Raw genomic sequence first — 19664 nt, 5'->3', positions numbered from 1 at the left:
ACAGGGCAGATCAGAGCAGAAGGGCAAAGGGGCTAACCTAGTTGCCTCCAGCCCTTTTACAAGGTACTAATCCAATTCATGAGAGTGGAGCCCCCATGATTTAATCACTTTCCCAGGGTCCCACTTCTTAATACCACCACCAAAGAAGCTAAATTTCAACACATGAATTTTGGGGGAGACACATCCAAAGCCAGCTTTGGAATATTTGCTACAACTCAGGGTCAAATCTGATGTTTCACTGGTGAAGAAATTATATTTTTCCAGTTGGGGTCCTCAAACATGACCCACTTCTTCAAAAGAAGACTAATGTCTCAACCAGAGAGTAATTTTGCAGAGCTCCATGAGAAATGTGATCTCCCCTGGGAATCAGAATCAGTACAAATTTCTATATGAAGTTCAATAGCAAGCAAAAGATGTTCAAGAATACAACCTTCGGGCTGGGGATGTGGCTCAAGCGGTAGCGCGCTCGCCTGGCATGCGTGCGGCCCAAGTTCGATCCTCAGCACCACATACAAATAAAGATGTTGTGTCCACCGAAAACTAAAAAAAAAAAAAAAAAAGAATACAACCTTCATGCAAGAGGGCTAAGGGGGCCCAGGCCAGGATCATCAAACTAGACCCACTGGATGCCCCCAGCCACTTTTTTTTTTTTCCATTTCTGTGGTGCTGAAGATGGAACCCAGGACCTTGTGCATGGTAGGCAAGGGCTCTATCAACGAGCCACACCCCAGCTCCTGATTTCTTCTTATCTCTGCCCCAGTAAGACACAAGCTCCACGAAGACAGAGCTCAGTCTGAACTCTGGCTTGGTTCAGATGTTTCAGGTGCAGGCAGCAGAGACCCACCCTGGAGTGCAGCTGGGCTCCCAGAATGAGGACCAGCTGGAACTCCTGGCCTCAGAAGGAACACACACACGGGATGGCCTGGGGGCTGTTCTCCCAAGGGCTTTGCCATCAGTGTGACAGATCAGTCCCAGCTGCTTCCTTTCTAGTTCAGAGTCTGGGCTCCAGGAGAGACAAGCCAGCTTGCTATGCTCTGCCTCTTCCTGACAGGGCCTCAACCTTGGTCTATAAAAACAACAGACTCTTGGGCTGGGATTGTGGCTCAGGGGTAGAGCGCTCCCCAGCGTGGAGGCCCTGGGTTCAATCCTCAGCACTACATAAAAATAAAGAAGTAAAATAAAGACATTGTGTCCAACTACAACTAAAAAAACCAAAACAAAAAACTACTGACTCTTAACCCACATGATTTTATTCACTCCCCTCCCTGACAAACATTAACATAGTGTCTAACATCTCAAGGTCGCATCCCTAGGACAGCCAACCCTAGATCCCTTTAACTGCCCGCCCGTAGGAAAGCTCAAGGCTGCCAAAAGAACTTGAGTTTTTCCTCGACAACACCTGGCACCAGAACCCCTGCTCCGCAAGACCCTTGGAGCACTTACTGAAAGGGTTTATGATGGTGAATCCTTCCTCTGTGCCTTTATAAATGTGAATCTATCTCCTACAACTCAGGAGAGGCATTCTCAAGAACCAGAGAGCTGCTCCTCTGAAATGTGATCCACAGAGGCCACCGGAGGCTGGAATCCTGACTCCACCCTTATGGACACAGGGCTGGCCTCCCAGCATCAGCATTGACCAAGACTTTGCCATTTTTCATTTCCCTGACTGTTCAAATCCCCTAGGTTCCCTTTCCCTACTCCCTCATTCTACCTTTTATTTTTATTTATTTACTACTGCAGTACTGGTGCCTGGACCCAGGGCCTTGCACATGCTGGGCAAGTACTCTGCCACTGAGCTACACTCCTAGTCCTGTTTTATTTTATTTATTTATTTTTTATTTACTTATTTATTTTTTGGTACTGGAGATTGAACTCATGGGCATTTAACCTCTGAGCCATATGTGCAGCCCTTTTTTATATTTTATTTACCAACAAGGTCTCACTGAGTCACTTAGGACCTTACTAAGTTGCTGAGGCTGGCTTTGAACTTGCAATCCTGCCTAAGCTGCCCAACCCTCCCAAACTGCTGGGATTACAGGCATGTGCCACTGCACCTGGCTGTTTTTAGTTTTATTTAGGGTCTTGCTAAGATGCTCAGGTTGGCCTTGAACTTGGGATCCTGCCTCAAATTCCTGAGTCGCTGGCTCATTCTACCTTTTAAATGTCAGGGTACACAAATAGAAGTTGAATTAGTTCACATTGGGTCCTCTTCCATGTTGCAATGGTATAACACTGATCAGAATCTATCCTAGGGGCTGGGGATTATGGCTCAGTGGTACAGCGCCTGCCTGGCATGTGTGAGGCACTGGGCTTGATCCTCAGCACTACATAAAAACAAAATAAACATTAAAAAAATCCTAACTCTTTAGTTGATCAGCTTGTCATCAGCATAATGCCTTACTCATAAAAGCCTGAGAACTAGGGGCTGGGGTTGTGTCTCAGTGGTAGTGTGCTCGCCTAGCATGTGTGACGCACTGGGTTCAATCCTCAGCAACACATAAAAATAAAGACAATAAAGTCCATCAACAACTATATATATATTTTAAAGCCTGAGAATTATCTGTTGATTGGATAATGTACTAGAGCTCTCCACTGGGCACATTAAGAAACATACCCATCACAGTAATCAAGACTGAGTTGCAAGTGACAGACACCCAACTTGAACTGACCAGGATAGTCAAGGTGGGAAATTCATTGATGAATGCAAGGGGGCAACTTAGAGACAATACCAGCTTCAGGCATAGCTGGATCCAGAGGGGGAGGGAAAACATTTAAGACTCACTCTTTCTTTTAATGCTGCTTATATTCATGTCCCTATAAGCTGGCCTATTAGCTCCTGCCTGATAGGATCTCTCCATGTAAAGATGCCTTTATATCCTATTATTTCTGCTTGAATCCAAAAGAATGTCCCTTTTTCAGCAATCAATCTCATGGAATGATTGCCCTTGCTGAGTCACATGCCCATGCCCTGCTCTCGCTATGGAGTGAAGGGCAATCCTTCTAGAGCCATGCTGGATTGAGATATCATTTCCTCTATAGAAAAGGGAATGTTGAGGGCTGGGGCTGGGGCTCAGTGGTAGAGCGCTTGCCTAGCACGTGATTAAAATAAAGGTCCATTAACATCTTTAAAAAAAAATTTTTTTTTTTTAAAGGGAGATGTTGAACTGGCCAAGGCAATACATGTCCAAAGAGTGCACTGCAGGAGTAGGAGGCTTAAGGTGGTCGCTGGCATCTGTGGGAGGTGTGCTAGAATCAGGGCTGTAAGGGAGAGCAGTCGGGCTGGGAGCAGGTACTGGCTTAGAACAGCAGGAGCGCCAGGTAGGGCACTTCCAGTACTTAATCCTCCAGTCACCTTGGGAGGTGGGGGTACTGTTATACAGAAAGAAAACAGCTCAGGGGAGTTCAGACACTTGCCCGGGAACAGTCAGGGAGGAAGAGGCAGTGTCAGTATTTCTGTCACTAACCAAAAGATGGGCCGCTCAGCCAGAATCCGCACCAAGGACCTCCACTTTTCCATCAAACGTTTGCGATATTCGAAAACGAACTGAAGGAGGTAAGAATGCCGTCCCGGAGCAACGTAGGGCAGGCTCTGTCTCTTTTGACGTCTTAACCATCACACCTTTGAGATGGGCACAATTTTGCCCGCTGGAATCATAGCAAGGACCTGGAACTGCGGGGCGCCTAGGGAACTGCACGCATGCGCGAGGCCGTGGGGGCGGAGCCCGAGAGCCGCGCGCCTGCTCAGGGGCTTTGAAAAGTTACCTGGCTGGTGGGGGCTGGAGTTGGGGGAGTTACCGGCTGCGCGCGCGCCGGCCCCGCCCTCAGCCTCCTCAGGCACCTGTTGGCTTGAGGGCCCACTCGGCCGCAGCTGTCATCCAATAGGCAGCCTCCCTGCGCCAATTCGGCCCTGCCCACCATCCGGATCCGCCAATCCCAGGGCGACCGCGGCCCCTCTCCCAGGGCCGGTTCCTCCCGGCGCGTCTTCCGGGTGGGGCCCGGGCCCTGGCGATGGCGCCCTGGGCGCTCCTCAGCCCTGGGGTCCTGGTGCGAACCGGCCACACCGTGCTGACCTGGGGAATCACGCTGGTGCTTTTCCTGCACGATACCGGTGAGCCGGACCCCGAGCGACCCGGACCCATCGATCCCGAGTAGTGCCTCGCACGTTTGGGTCTCACCGGGTCCCCCACCTATTCCCCAGAGACTCCGAGATTCATCCCGTTTCCGCCGGCTCCAGGCCCTCTCCCCATCCGTCATTCCCCCAGCCACCTGCTCTCCCCTGATGACCAGTTGATCCTTAATTAATCCCAGCATCTTCCTGATTACTGCCAGATGCCCTGTCCATCCCAAGAAACACTAAAGGATCGACTAGAGCTCCCATCTCCCTGACCCTGGACCAGACTCCATCCTTCCAAGGAATTGACTCCCAATCCCCCTATTCATGAGATTAGTAGGATCACCTACATTCACGGACTGGCATCCCAGTTCGGGCTTCCCAATCTCAGGCAAGGGAATACTCTGGTAAGGGAGGGGCCCGTCTCCAGAGTCCCATAGTAGCACCCATTCACCCACCCACCTGCATCCCATCATTCTCCTCTGGAGTCCCCTACCCACCACCTTTATCTGCCACAGTGAGCCCCCACCCGCTTTAGCCTAAAAATTTGCTCAAGTCTCTCCTTTAGGAAAGGATGTCCCTCAAAAGCCCCGCTTCATTCTCTGCTCCCTTTTATAACCAAGGGCTTCAGAGCTGTCCACACCCTGCTGCCCTCAGCCCTTTCACCTCCCTGAAATCCTCCTCACCTCCAGCCCTGCCCCTCCTGTTCTGCTCTGGGGGACCAGCCTCACTGTCCTCTGGTCTCTCCAGAGCTGCGGCAATGGGAAGAGCAGGGGGAGCTGCTCCTGCCCCTTACCTTCCTGTTCCTGGTGCTGGGCTCCCTGCTGCTCTACCTGGCTGTGTCGCTTATGGATCCTGGCTATGTGAATACTCAGCCCCAGCCCCAGGTAACTAGGGGCCCCTGGGAGCCTGAACTCCTCTTCCAGACAGCAGGGACCCAAGGCCCAGTAACAGCCTCCATGAAGGGGCCCTATTCTATGGGCTTTTGTGTGGCATCTTAGTAAACTGTCCTGCCAGCCCTAGACCCTTATCTTGCAATGAGGAAATCACCAAGGCCCAGAGAGATGAACCTTGCAAAGGTCACATAGCTTTACTCAGTGTAGGGTGCTCTGCTCTACCCACCTACATGGGATGGGCCCCAAACTCCACAACCAGAGTAAGCTGGCCCCCAAAGAAGATGCCTACCAGTGTCATCTACCTCCTAAGGAGACCCTATCTCGTACTCTATCCCTTATTTTCAGGAGCCCAAGGAGGAACAGACAGCCATGGTTCCACAGGGGATTGCCCTTCGACGCTGCAGATACTGCCTGGTGCTGGTGGGTGATGCAGGGACCCCCATGGGACCTTCTGCCCCAGTACTCTGGCCTCCCAAGTTCAGGCCCTGACCCTGGTCCTCATCCCTCTCTGTGCCTACAGCAGCCCCTGCGGGCCCGACACTGTCGTGATTGTCGCCGCTGCGTCCGCCGCTATGACCATCACTGTCCCTGGATGGAGAACTGTGTGGGGGAACGCAATCACCCGCTCTTCGTGGCCTACCTGGCACTGCAGCTGGTGGTTCTTCTGTGGGGCCTGTACCTGGCATGGTAGGTATAGGTACCACTGCCACCCAGGGCATGGAGGGAGCGTGGGCAGCATGTACCCACAGGTGTGCAGAGCCAGGGCTCCCTGGGCCCAGCTGAGAGGGATGGGGCAGCCTGCCTTCTCCTGTCTCTGAGTCCCTGTCCCTGTCCTGCAGGTCTGGCCTCCAGTTCTTCCAGCCCTGGGGGCTGTGGCTGCGGACCAGGGGCCTTCTGTTTGCCACCTTCCTGTTGCTGTCCTTCTTCTCACTGGTGGCTGGCCTGCTCCTGGCCTCACACCTCTATCTGGTGGCCAGCAACACCACCTCCTGGGAGTTCATCTCCTCACACCGTATTGCCTACCTCCGCCAGCGCCCCAGCAACCCTTTCAACCGTGGTCTGACCCGCAACCTGGCCCACTTCTTCTGTGGATGGCCCTCAGGGTCCTGGGAGACCCTCTGGGCTGAGGAGGAAGTGGAGGAGGGCAGCAGCCAGGCTGTTTAGGTTTGCTGGAGGCAGAGCTTGCCATCTTGTGCCTGAAAACCAGAGGAATCATACCTAGCTGGAGTCAGCCCTTGGAGGGCCTGGAGCTCCTCACTCCCGCCCACCCTCCCTGGCCTCAAAGCAGAGCATCAAGACAGTGGCTGGTTCTATCTTCCCAAGGAAGAAAGAAAAGAGGACCTAATTGGGGTTCCAGCACCAAGGCACCCCAGACTCCACCCTACCCCCAAACCAGGCTGCCTCCAGGGCACAGTTTTTCAAATTTAATAATCCATAAAGCAAGTCAAATATTAAAGACAAATCAAGCCACTCCTTACTGTGTACCCTCTCGGGTCCAGTTTTGGCCAGGAAGAAGAGAGGTAGGAGGAAGGGCAGAGGACACACTTTGCTCAGTGACAGTAGCCCTCTGGCTGCCACCGCGAGTCCTACAGCTTATAAACCTGGGCCTCTGGGTGGGCACACAGATGGGCAAGTGGGGGTTCCAGTAGTCTAGGGGCATGGGCAAAGGTGTGGGGGAGCCCTCAGGGCCCCAGGAATCTCTCGGACACGAAGTCAAAGTCCTGGAAGGCAGCCTGTTGGCAGGTGGTGAGGGACCTTCGAGGGGCAGGCGGGGTCAGAGCCGGTGGCAGCCCTGTGAACTCTCCCTCAAAGTAGCGCAGGTCTGCTGGGCCGCAAAGCGTGGGCACGAAGGGGGGCTGGATTGTGCGAGTAAGCAGGGCCTGCCAGTCGGTAGTCTGGGGACAAGGGCAGAGGTGCCTGAGATGGTGGGAACAGCAGTCCCCGGGGGCACTCCAGGTTTCCCCCATACCAAGCACCAGAGACCATTATGGTCCAAGCCACTCACCCTGAAGAATGGCTGCACCTTGATCTCCTCGGCATCCTGCTTGCCTGCCCCTAGGCGCTGCTCTGGGCACTTCTGGAGGAGCTGGGCAGGAGGGCAGGTGTGCGCTCAGGGTGCTCCACCTAGGCACTGTCTGCCCTCCACAGGTACCCATGTGAGCAGCGCCACAGGGCCCCGAGCATGGTAGCGAGAGGCACGAAAGCCATAGTAGCTGTCAGTCCCAGCCTTCACCCCACAGTGCCTACCTTCTGAATGAGCTCTAGACTTTGCACAGACAGAAAGTGGGGGTATGGGGCATCTGAATTGACGATACAGTCAAACACCTCCTCTTCCGTGTCTCCTGGGAACGGGCACTGTAGAAATGGGACTCAGTGGGTATATGCGCCACTTCATTCCTCCCTACCTGAGGCCCCAGCAGCCGCACCCATCCTTACCTCACCCACCAACATCTCGTAGAGCAGCACTCCCAGCCCCCACCAGTCCACAGCCCGTGTGTAGGACTCCTGAGTCAGCACCTCAGGAGCCAGGAACTCTGGGGTGCCACAGAAGGTGCTTGTCCGGTCCCCAAAGCCGATCCCTGCAGACCATCATCCATACCAATGCCTGCTTAGTGTGACCTGTTCACTATAACTTCTGTGATAAGAATCAATGTCAGCTGGCCCTGGTGGCACAGGCCTATAATCCCAGCTACTGAGAGCCTGAGGCAGAAAGATCTCAAGTTCAAGGCCAGCCTCAGTACATTAGTGAGGGCCGGTCTCAACATAAATAAAGGACTGGGGATGTAGCTTTGTAGAATGCCCTCAAGTTCAATCCCTAGTACCCCCCCAAAAAAAAAAAATCAATGCCAAACCTTAAGATCCCAGGTAGCCAAGCCCATGCCAAGCCCTGCCCCACACACTCAAAAAGTGGCATGCATGGTCATGAGGTGGTCATTGGACTGCATAAGGGAGCTAAGTCTCAGCCAAACTCACAGGCCAAAGTCACGTGAGAGGCAGGACTCAACTCCCTCTCCAGCCCTAACCACAGATTCTCCTCTGACCAAGTCCAGGCTAGGAAGGAAGGGCCAGCATTCCCAGTCCTTCGCCAGAAGGCCTGGGGTTTGGAAGGGAGGTATCTGCTGCTTGGTGAGGAGTGGGGTGTGGACCTGGACAGGTGGCCCCACCTTCCTTGCATAACCCAAAGTCTGCGATCTTCAGGAAGCCCTGGGCATCCAGCAGAAGATTATCCAGCTTCAGGTCCCTGAGGGCAGGGGGACAAACAAAAGAGGCTGAGAAGGCTGAGGCCCAGGGACCACCAATGGTCCCTAGAGCAGCCCAGGAGTGGGTAGTATCCTTACTGCCTACCCTTACTGCCCTCAGCACCTCCAGGGAAAAAGGTACCTGTAAATTATCCTCTTCTCGTGTAAGAACTGCAGCCCCAGGACCACACAGGCCAGGTAGAAGCTGGAGGGGGGTGTGGGGGAGAACTCAGGCCCAGGCCAGGTACCAGGAAGGTGAATTCAGATGTGGGTGAGAGATGGGACAGAGGATCCTCATGTCTGGGCTGAAGAGCTTCTCCAGACAACAGGACCCAGACTGTGCTAAGGCTGCTGCACAATAACGACCTATCCTTCCTGGAGTCTTCAACTGTGCGAGGATCTATGCCAAGTGCCCCACATACCTTACTTTCCTGGAACCCTCCCCAAAGTCTGGGGGGATGCTCACCATGTCTTTTATTCAAATAAGGACCTGAGACTCCAGTAAGGGACCTGCCCAGAGTCAAAAGCTAGGGGCAGAACTAATAGACCAAGTTAGGCCTTTCTAACTCCAGCGCCAGCACTGGACAGCAAAAAATAACTCCAGCTGCCGGTCTCTATGCCAGGCGATTTATAAGCATTACTGACATCTCCCCAACACTCCTATAAAGGAGTGATGACAAACCCACAGCTGCATGAACAGAGGTCATGAATGCCATGGGAGTTGAGCCAGGTCTGACTCTATGCTCTTCTGCTGATGGGTACCCAGGGAGCAGCGGGATGAAGGTCAGGGAACCAGGGAGAGTTTGCTAGAAGATGCAGGCAGGAAAACCCACCAGGCCTGGGGCTCAGGGAAGACATCTTCATGTATCTGCATCATGAGGTCGCCCCCAGGCACAAACTCGGTCACAAAGCAGACGTGGCTGGCAGTCTGGAAGCAGGCCGCGAGGGATAGCAGGAAGGGGTGCCCCGAGCGGCCTGCGGCCTCCAGGACCCGCTTCTCACAGTAGAGGCTGCAGGGGAGCGCGTGGGTCTCAGAGGGATAGACAGCTTCTGGGGGCTCTAACCTGCCACCCACCTAGCACGCTGCCCACAGGGTGTACAAAGTGCCAGGCAGGCAGTGTGATGGTTTCTGTGGACCAAGGGCTCACAAAGGTCCTGAGCCTGCACAACTACCATGGCCCCATGTCACGGAAGAGGACAGGTGCTGAGAGAAAAGGGGGCCCTGCCCAAGAGCATAGTTTACAACTACAGGTGCCAGGCCTAGTAGACCCAGGGCTTTTAAATGCTGTCTGGATGCCCACAACCCAGGCCAGCCACCCTGGGTACCTCCAAAGCCAATGCCCGGGTACTTGGAGCCCACACTGGTCCCACCACACACCTGTCGATTTCATCACGGCTCAGCACCTCCTGCTTCTTCAGAGCCTTGATGGCATAGTATTTCCCTGTCCCCTTGAACTGAACCAGGAGAACCTGGGGACCAGAGAGAGGCTGGGTTCCAGGTGAGCAGGACAGGGGGAGACTCCACCTCCCCAGGCACTGCCTCCAGGACCCAGCATCTCCTGCTAATGTGCTGGGGTCTGCCCACCTGCTCCACTGCCCCCTCAGCCCACTACCTTCCCAAAGTGTCCCCGGCCCAGCACAGCCAAGCAGCGGAAGTCCTGAAGCCGGGGGGCTTTCCTGCAAGAGAGAAAAGGCACCAGACAGAGGAGGCTAGGGGCGTGCTCAGTGGGAGAGCTTGCCTACCATGTTCAAGGCCCGGGTTCCACCCCTAGCACCACCGGCACCACCGGAAAAAGAAAATGAACAACAAAACAAAACCCCAGCTAAGCTCCTCCCAACCACCCATGTCCCAGCCTGGGCTGTCGCCACCTCTGTGCTTGCGGGAGAGCCCTACAGCAAAGCATGCAGCCAGAGCTCAATGACACGGTTCAGTAAATAAGCAAGAACCTGCATGAGCCAGGGACTGCCCCCAAGGAGCCAAGGAACGAGGGATGCTTGGTTGCACACACACTCAGGGGAGCTGAGACCATCTCCAGGTGACCCTGAGCCCATGGGTACCTGACAGGTGAGGCTGCAGGGGTGGGTGTGCGTCCGGTCCTAGGCGCCATGTGTGGGCGTTTGGTGCACTGTGAGAGCAGGGCACAGGGGGCTCAGGCACACCTTCCCTGCTTCCCCACTGGCCTGCCACCCTCCCACCAACACCACCAGCTGCCCCTTCCACCAGCCCTGCCCACCGGCACTGGAGTCTCCTCCAGGTTTGGTTCCTGGGCCAGGTAGAGGCGTGGGGGCTTGGGTGGGGGCTTCATCTCTTCTCCCAAGGAGGTCTTCTTGGGCAGGAAATCGCTGTAGGGAGGAAGCAGACACAGAATCAAGACCAAGATGACGGAGCAATTCGTGAGAAAGACTTGTAGCCATGTGAAGAGACAGAGAGTCAGAAAGTGAGCAACACGGTTGGGTACACTGGCACATGCCCGTTAATCCCACGGGCTCAGGAGACTGAGGCAGCAGGATCAGGAGTTCAAAGCCAGCCTCAGCAAAAGCAAGGCACTAAGCAACTCAGTGAATCCCTGTCTCTAAGTAAAATACAAAATAGGGCTGGGATGTAGCTCAGTGGTTGAGTGGCCCTGAGTTCAATCCCTGGCACACCCCTCCCCGCAAAAAATAGAGAGCAACAGGGACATAAAGACACAAACTGAGCCTGGAGAGAGTCAGACACAGCAAAGAAGTGTACAGTCTGGCACGAGCTGGCTCCTCACCTGGGGGAAGCAGGGTTGCAGGTTTCATGGTGTGTAGCTGGAGTGTGAGGGCACCCCTTAGGTGGGGAGATGGTGCTTGGTGAGCTACAGGGGGGCAGCAGGTTCATGACCAAGCGCCCCCAGGCTGCCATGCTGAGATTCATCTGGGACGCTCTCAGGAAGTCCTGGCCTGTGGCAGAGGAGCATCTGGTCTCAGGACCCAGTGGCCCCAGACCTGCCGCCTCCAGCATAGAACCCTTGCCCCCACACACCTCTGCGTTTAGAGAAAATGCGTTTCTGTCTCTGCAGACGGGGCCTTCTCTCAATAACAGGATCACAGAAGGTCACCTGCAGGGGCAAGGGCAGGGCTGAAAACTAGTCCCTTCCCACCCCATCTGCCATGGCCCCTCCTCCACCTTGGACCCAACTCCAACCTATCCTCCCACCCAGTATCCACCAGTGGATACAAGAGCCAGAAGGACCCAGAGAAATGGATTCCATGTCCTCATTGGTGCCAGGGAATAAATGGAGGCTCAGAGAATGGAGGTCCTTGACCAGGGTCACACATGAAGAAGGGCAGAGTCAGGACAGGGACACAGGCCTCCAAACTTTCCCTTAGAGAGTGGCTGGGCATCCTTGGTCTTGGAGCCTCCTCTCTGGCCCTCGGTTTCCACTCTTCTGCAGGGGAGCTCACTCTCGCAGGCTCTCCTAGCCCTGTGCCCAGGGGCCCGCCAGGTCAGAGGGCAGGGAGCACTAGCACCTGGGCAAAGAGCTGCCCCTGTGGCACCAGGCTGAGGGACAGCTGATGACAGGCATTGTCCAGGAAGTCCTCCAGCCTCAGGAAGGCCACACCACACAGCTGCCGCCAGTCCTTCCAGTGCACCCCAATCTCCAGCTCACGGGCCTACATCGAAGAGGCCAGGTAAGGGACAGAGCACACTAGCAACCCCTGTCTGGGCTGTCTTCCACCCTGTGGCCTGCGACCACCCACAACCACACAAAAGCCAGCCTTACTCGCTCCAGGGGGATGACAAAGGTCTGGTCCCAGGAGTGCTCAGCCACCTGTCCCCAGCTTGTCTGGCCCACAACACGGTTGTCCACCTTCAGCACAGCCAGCACCTCCCCTGTGGGGCCAGAGCTGGGGCTCAGGACAAGTACAAGCAGAGGCCCCTGCCCCGGGGCTCCTCCCCACTCACTGGCCAGTTCGGCTCCACCACGCTGCTGCTTGGCTCTGGCTCGGATCCAGCCCTCAGAGGGGCTGCCAGCCAGCACAGCCACTGGAGAACGTCCAGGCACGGTGGTCAGCAGCTGTTTACAGCCCAGGAGGCGGACCTGCAGTGTTCCTGAGGGGAAGTATGGGGGTAGACACGTCAGACACCACCAACATCCCCTGGAACCCCATCCTCTCTAGGAGGTGACTGACCCAGATCCCCTGCACATTAGACCTTAGTAGCCACCTGCCATCCTGGGGCAAACCACAGGCTCCTTCCTTCTGAACATCCCTACATGGGGTAGCGGGGACACAGGCAGAGTTGCAAGACCCAAATAGGCTGCGTGGAGCCACAGGATGGGATGAGATGCTCCCAGTGCTCAGGGTATCAAGTGCACTGTGTCTTCAAGTGAGCCACGGCAGGGATGAGAGCCTGGGGCAGGGAGTGGGAAGCCTGGTGTGTTTTATCCTGTCCCACTTGCTTCCTGAGCCTTAGTTTCTCCATTTGAATGATGAAGGGAAGCTCCAGCCATTCCCCACTCCCTAAATGGGTTCAAAACCTGTTCTGCCGACTGAGTGGGCTTATTTTAGGATACCTAAGAGTTTTGTCTCAAAGGATAGCGGAAGCCGGGCACAGTAGCGCACTCCTATAATCCCAGCAGCTTGGGAGGCTGAGGCAAGAGGATCATGAGTTCAAAGCCAGCCTCAGCAATGGCGAGATGCTAAGCAACTCAGTGAGACCCTGTCTCTAAATAAAATACAAAATAGGGCTGGGGATGTGGCTCAGTGGGAGAGCACCCCTCAGTGGTAGAGTGGCTGGGAATCCTCAGTACTGCAAAATAAATAAATAAATATGTAACAGCAGCATGGCATTGTCCCTGCGCACTGTGCCAGGCAACTGGACATGCAACTAGCCACTGGATTTGCATAGTAACCTTGTGGGGTGGATGCTAATATCATCCATGTTTTACAGATTGATAAACTGAGGTTCAGGGAAGGGATAGCAGTTGCCCAATGACGCATAGGTAATGGGTGGTGGAGTCAGGACTGGAACTCTTCCCCAAAGTGCTTCAGGGTCTTCCCTGAAAGGGAAGGGGAACTCTGAATCAGTGGGACTCCTGTCTACCTGTCAGGGCGACGGGCTTCACAAGCATTCCTGAAGGCTGGCTGTTCCCAAGCACTGAAGTCTGCAGTTCTTGGGCCACCCTGTTACGCAGAGGGTGGGCAGGAGGTAATTCCTCCAGCAGCTTCTCCAAGGCCAGCCGCAGGAGGTCCAGCTTCTGGGAGGATTCCTGCAGTTGGAGCTGGGCCTACACCAGGGACAGAAGCAGGGACAGGTCATGGGATACATGAGGGAGGGCAGCTGCCATGCTAAAGACACCCCCACAGGAGGTCTGACACAACATGCCTCTTTTCCCACTGCCACCCTGCAGCCAGTCCATGGTGCCCCATGCCACTTCCCAGGGTGAAATGGAGATAAGCAGACCCTCAGGCACAAGCTACAAGGGGAAGGGACATGGCCTGACCTCAGCCAGGGCTTTGCGGTCCTGTATCCTGCGGCCACCAAGTAGCTTCACCACGTTCTTGGCTCCCTCGGCCACGGCTGTCTCAATGTGCAGCCGATGTTGTAGCTCCTCTGCCCGAAGCTCAGGGCCTGAGGGGATACTGGCCTTAGGTCTGGCCCAGCCCAAGCAGCCCTCGCTGCTTCAAAGGCCTCACCTGACTCAGAGGATCCGCTGGCCTCCAGGCTGCTGATCTTCATCCGCAGCAGGGCCACCTTCAGCTGGCTATCCTGCAGCATTTGTTGGGCAGCTGCCAGGAGCTTTCTTTCCTATGGGGATGTGACATATGCCCCTTGGACCATGGCTGGGCCAGAGTCTCCCCACAACACCCCATAACAGGGTTAAAACTTCCCCTGTTAGCCTGTGGGTCAGAGCCATGCCTGCCCACCAGCTGGGTTTGAAGCTCTACTCCACCACCAGATTAAGGGCTGACACTGTATCTCCCTCACAGGGCCCAAGGCTGCTTGCATTTCCCTGTCAGAATAGGGGCTGGATCTCTACCTGACCTGAGGTCTGAGAGCCAAGCCTCTCCCATCAGATTGGGGGCGGGGACAATGCCTTCCCATCAGACCCCAAGGGCCTTACCTTGGGGGTGCCACTGGCACACGTGTGCGTCATGTTCTCAGCCCCCTGCTTCACCTTCAGTTCCACCTGCAACTGCCTCCGCAGGGCCTCCAGGTGCCCAGCCCGTGACTGCTCTGCCTGCAGCCGGGGGCCAGAGGCCACAGGCTCTGTGTCCAGGGAGTGTGGGGCACACAAACCAGTCACCAGAGCCAAGATCCCTGTGACCAAATCTTTCCTCCCTCCCCTCCCGGGCATACTAGGGATGGCACTATGAGAAGTGTGGCAATCTGATACAGTGGTCAGGGCCAAAGCAAGGAGTTGGGTGACCTGGAGCCTCCTGTCCCTTGGGGTCCATTGACTCCTCACTCACCAGCCGGGCTGGGCAGCAACACACGGGCATGCAGATCCTGCAGCTGGCCATGCAGCTGCTCCAGACGGCGGTTGGAGGATCGCAGCAGCTGCTGCACGTGGCCCAGATGGCGGCGGTCTGTGGCCACACGCCTCAGATTCTCCATACCCTCCTTGATTTTCAGCTCCTTCTGGATGGCCCGACGGATCACCTCTTTCTCATCCTCTGGGGATCTCTGGCCTGGCCCTGGCTAGAGGAGGGTGGAGAGGTGTCATGACCTGCAGCCTCCATCATAGGGAAGAGGAGTGGACAGCATCAAGGGGGACGTTTGGGAGGTTTCTCTGTCCACTGAGCTCAGGGGTAGAAACCTCACAGCCACACGTGAAGCTCCTGTCCTCTGCCATTTAGAGAAGGGGAAGGGGAAGTAAGTAAGGTTCATAAATATGCTTACCAGGTACCAGGTTCTAGTCTAAGAGCTCTGCAGACATTGCCTCCTGTGACTCACGGTAACCCCACCAAGTAGGAGCAGAGATTTTATTTTATCTTTGTGTTAGCAATGGAACCTGGTATCTCATGAATGTTAGGCAAGCACTCCACCCCTGAGCTGTACACTCAGCGCCTTGGAGCGGTTAATATTCCCATTTTACACATGAGGAATGGACCCAGAGAGGTCAAGCAGCTTGCCTACAGTGGCAACAGAGAAGAGGCCACCATGCCTCTCCCTGCTGGCCACCCAGTCTCTCTAAGCCTGGAAACCAGAGTAGAATCTGGGAGTCAGAAAAAGCTCACTGCCAAAAAGGAATTCACCCAAAGTCACAAGGAGAAGGCAGTCAATGGCCCAAGAGGCCAAGGTCTGTTCCTCTGCTTTCCCGATGCCACAGAGGCAGCCATTCCCAGCTCAGCTCTAGGAGGAAGCAGAAGTCTCCTTCACTATTCACCCTGGTTGGAGCCAGGAAGAAGAAAACCCCCTCTCCAGAGGCCAATGCTGCAAACAGACCAGTGTCAGAGCTGATCTTGCCCCGAGTAACCCATGATGTCCCCAAGGGACTCCGCAGCAACCCCTGTCTCACCTCTCTTGGTTCCATCTCCTGAGCCCAGTGGAAAGGTGGCTACCCAGCCTCAGACACCCCCCACTCTAGGTCTCTGCTGGGCCGCCTGGCCAGGCAGTCAGAGGGCAAGGGCGAGGTTCAGGAAATCCTTTGGCCGCCCCAGGCAAGAGGGCCAAAGCCAAAGGCCTGAGAAAACAAAGATCTCTTGGAGCTGGGGGACCAGCCACCAGGGTCCTGAGTCACCCAGCCTTTGCTGCAGGGCGGAGGCTGCAGGAAATTGGAAAATGTGTACAGGCTAGGGCTGGGACAGGGGCAGAAGGACCTCCGGAGGAAGGGGGTGGGAGGAGTAGACCCAGCCCTGAAGGCTGCCTAAGTCATGGGGTGGGGACACTGGAGGAGTCCCTGCCTACTACACCTCACCCCTGAACCCCATAGCTGGTGTGCTCTGGGCTGGAAGCCTGAAGACACACACAGACATACAAAGACACACACACCCTTCCCCCTTTCTGCTCTGAACTGGGACCCTATCTGGTAAACAAATGTCCTAGTCTAAGCCTATCTCACAGCTGCTCTGGGATAGGATACCACTTCTCTCTCCTCAGTGAGTTACACACACACACACACACACACACACACACACTAAGCTCTTTGGGCCCACAGCACACCTACTGCCAACTAGGGGTAGAAGCCTTGACCCCCACCCCCCCACATTCTGGAAACCCTTGTGTACCCAAAGATTCTAGTCCGCGGTTAGGCTGGGCGCCTCTCTGGCTTACACGTCGCCCATGTGCCCCATGTGCTCTGGGGTGAGCGCCCCACAAGCGCACACAGACTGGACCCCTACCCACTGCGTGCACACCTCCTTGCCCCCGGGCACCTTCCCAAGTGCCACTGGGCCCCTCTTTGCTTTCTCGGGTAATTCCCCTGGGCCTTGGAGTTCTGGAAGAACCGATTGTAGGGAACTGTGGCGCCCTCCCAGGCTGCACCCACTGCAGTTTCGGACAAGCTCTGGGCTGGCCGGACTAGAGGCTCCGAGGAACCCAGGGACCATTAGCTAATTAACCCGGGGCTCGGGTCTGCCCTGAGAAGGCGTCGCGGTCAGCGACACTGGAGGGTTGGGAGCGGGGCGGGGCCACGAGCCGAGCTCTGGACTCCGGAGACTGCGGACAAGGCGGCCCGCGCCCCTCGGCCCGCGCAGCCCGGCCTCGCCCACGCCGTTCACCTGCCGCGGCGCCCCCTCCTCCATGGCGCCGCTCGGGCCGCTCGGGCCCCTCCTCTCGTCCACTCTGGTTCCGGAAGCCCCGGCTCCTCCGCCAGCGCTTTCAAACTTGAAACTTCCCGGGAGGCGGCGCGGAAGACGCGGGATCAGGCGCCCCCTCCCGAGACCCGCGCGACCAGCGCCGCCTCTCTGCCGCGTCGCAGCAGCGCCCCAGACCCCTCTCCTAAATCCGAGACCGCAGCGCAGCCGCGGGTCCGAATTGAGCGGGAATGGGCCCCGCGCTTGGTCTCCTGAGGCTGCAGTTCCGGCTCGGTGTGACACTGATGCTCCCGGGAATGGAGGGGCAGGAAGGGCATTTCCCCAGTCCGGGTTCCTCCAGCTTTGCCCGGCCGCGTGCTCACGCGGGTCGGCCGGAGTGGGGACAGCGCCCCCTACCAGTCGCGGAGCACTGCTTGGGTAGCGGGCCCCCTCCCTGCTGGGGTAGCCTCTTCCTACGCCCCAGGCTCTCCCGCACGTGTCCCCATGCCCATCCCAGCGACCTGGCTCCTGCCCCTAACGCGCCTGGTGTCAAATGGGCTAATCCCAAACCGTTGTCCCCCACGGGTTGGCCCTGTCTAGATATTAGTCACCTCAACCACTCGGGAGGCTGAGACAGGAGGATCGCAAGTTCAAAGCTAGCCTTATCAGGACCGTGTCCCAAATGTCTGTGTTAGAGTTTGCCTAGCATGTGTGAGGCACTAGGTTCAAAGTTTAAGCACCGCATATAAATAAATAAAATAAAGGTCCATCAACTACATATATTTAAATAAAATGGCTGGGGTGATGGCTCAGTGGTACAGCGCTTGCCTTGCACGTGCGAGGCCCTGGGTTCGATCCTCAGCCGCACGTAAAAATAAATAATAAAGGTATTGTGTCCAACTACAACTAAAAAATAAATATCAATCAATAAATAAAAAGGGCTAGGGAGGTGGGTCAGTGGTTATTGCCCCTGGGTTCAGTCCCTGGTACCCCCCCCCACACGCACACACACAGTCACTGAGAACATATACAGTAAGCAAAAAGTAAAGTCTCACCCAAATTATGGAAATTACAAATGAAACAAAACTTCTCTCAGGAGGCTGGGGTTGTGGCTCAGTGGTAGAGTGCTTGCCTAACATGTGTGAGGCTGGGTTCAATTCTCAGCACCGCATATAAATAAGTAAAGGAAAGGTCCATTGACAACTAAAAGGAAAAAAAAAAATTCAGCCACTTTTCCTTTCCTGAAAAGTCCAGAGAAAAGACATTTGTACCTTGAGAAATAGCCACTATCTCAGCAAATTAACTAGTTCCATGAGGTGCTTTGGGAACGGCCTGAAGCTTCTGCCTGTGGGAGAACCTGGTTATTGCTACCTGGTCTATAGCTGGCAACTTCTTGGCATCCTGTGCTTGCCAGCCCTTTATGCTGACTTCACTGGAAGGTGCTTCATCAGAGGAGAGGGTGAAATATTGACCCTCACCTGGACTAAGTGCCCTCCAGTGCTTTAATTGAAGGAAAACCACTTGTGTCCCAAGCTGGTCTCAACCTCCTGGATTCAAGGGATCCTCTCACCTCAGACTTCCAAGTTCTAGAACCATAGTAGCATAGTAGGCTCCTTAAACTGAGAGTTATCCTGAGCTATTATCATTCATCATTTATAAGTAAAAAGCCCCAGTTGACTGTGTCTCATCAAAAAAGAAAAACACAAACCAAACTAGCAAGGCTATTCTCTTTTTGAGTTGCCCAAAGGTACAATCAGTTCAGTTAACACTAAAAATATCTATTAGACTTGATGGGTGAATGTCACTACTTCTGGAAGCCAAATGCCACATAACTCTCCACAGGAAGGTGTTCACTTCTCAGCTCCAGGACCCATTTATCCATTGTGCACCCAGGAAGCTGACAGTTTGCTGTTAAGCGTTACTTTCACTGCCTCACAAGAAGGGGAAGGAGTCCAGAGGTAGCAGAATCCATCTAATGTGTCCAGGATGGGAAAACCAAGTCCAGGGCTGCTTAATTCTTTAAGGCTCTCAGTACTGCAGCCCATCTACATTTAGTCTCTGGGTAGATTCTCAGTACACAATTTCACCAACTATTCAAGTTGACATACACAGGCTCCACTTAAGTCCTTGCCACTATTCTTATTCTAATCACAACTAGTCCTTTCCTCAGACCTGTTAAAAAGTAAACTTGTAACAGTGATCACATTCTAATGGGAATGGTCATTGCTGGGGTGGTGCAGACTCTAGAAAATACATAGTATTCACTCAACTCAGGGCTGAGAATGTGGCTCCTAGGTAGAATACTTCCATGTTTGAGGCCCACAAAAAAACTTACTCCCCCCATGCACACACACAGTCACTGAGAACATATACAGTAAGCAAAAAGTAAAGTCTCACCCAAATTATGGAAATTACAAATGAAACAAAACTTCTCTCAGGAGTCTTCATTTTGTAACAGAACTGCATTATGGTGACACTTTTAAAGGGTTCATTGCAAAAACCTAAGGGGGTAAATACTTTGGGGGGAACTAAGTGAAACCATGAAGCTAGTTGTTACTAAAACGAACCCATATGCACAATTGTTAGGAGTCCTGGTACCTACAAGCCCCCAATATCCATATATTACAAATTTCTTTTAGAAACCCATAGGTGGATTGAATGCAAAGTAACATTGTCAGCCAAACATAGCATCCAGGTACTTTGTGGATCATT

At 54.6% G+C, this 19664-nt stretch overlaps 2 protein-coding genes across 4 annotated transcripts; one reads left to right on the top strand and one right to left on the bottom strand.

Annotated features, from left to right (window-relative positions):
• Nucleotides 1-3928: 3928 nt before the first annotated feature.
• Zdhhc12 (zinc finger DHHC-type palmitoyltransferase 12) lies at nucleotides 3929-6480 on the top strand. Of its 2 annotated transcripts, XM_046451554.2 has the most exons (6): nucleotides 3929-4108; nucleotides 4862-4998; nucleotides 5353-5427; nucleotides 5528-5694; nucleotides 5767-5780; nucleotides 5827-6134. In XM_046451554.2, the coding sequence occupies exons 1-6, from the start codon at nucleotides 4009-4011 to the stop codon at nucleotides 6132-6134; spliced, it is 801 nt and encodes a 266-aa protein (XP_046307510.1). In that variant the 5' UTR covers nucleotides 3929-4008. The 2 variants fall into 2 exon arrangements, with proteins under 2 accessions (XP_046307510.1, XP_046307508.1); XM_046451552.2 differs by lacking the exon at nucleotides 5767-5780 and having other exon boundaries at nucleotides 3939-4108; nucleotides 5847-6480.
• On the bottom strand, nucleotides 6417-17332 carry Pkn3 (protein kinase N3). Of its 2 annotated transcripts, none has more exons than XM_046451550.2 (22): nucleotides 16938-17332; nucleotides 14688-14916; nucleotides 14339-14484; nucleotides 13911-14022; nucleotides 13718-13845; nucleotides 13318-13501; nucleotides 12178-12324; nucleotides 11996-12105; nucleotides 11742-11885; nucleotides 11254-11329; nucleotides 11003-11171; nucleotides 10481-10589; nucleotides 10305-10372; nucleotides 9860-9923; nucleotides 9625-9716; nucleotides 9080-9256; nucleotides 8389-8451; nucleotides 8172-8248; nucleotides 7444-7586; nucleotides 7255-7362; nucleotides 7013-7093; nucleotides 6417-6902 (listed from the first exon to the last, which is right to left on the bottom strand). In XM_046451550.2, the coding sequence occupies exons 1-22, from the start codon at nucleotides 16959-16961 to the stop codon at nucleotides 6690-6692; spliced, it is 2664 nt and encodes an 887-aa protein (XP_046307506.1). In that variant the 5' UTR covers nucleotides 16962-17332; the 3' UTR covers nucleotides 6417-6689. The 2 variants fall into 2 exon arrangements, with proteins under 2 accessions (XP_046307506.1, XP_058437801.1); XM_058581818.1 differs by lacking the exon at nucleotides 16938-17332 and adding an exon at nucleotides 15737-16859.
• Nucleotides 17333-19664: the final 2332 nt, after the last annotated feature.

The sequence above is a fragment of the Marmota monax genome, unplaced genomic scaffold, assembly GCF_021218885.2.
Source record: "Marmota monax isolate L192 unplaced genomic scaffold, Marmota_monax_Labrador192_F-V1.1 WCK01_AAM20220418_F8-fsc00020, whole genome shotgun sequence".
In the NCBI taxonomy this organism is placed as follows: domain Eukaryota; kingdom Metazoa; phylum Chordata; class Mammalia; order Rodentia; family Sciuridae; genus Marmota; species Marmota monax.
This window is presented reverse-complemented; position numbering and strand designations above follow the sequence as displayed.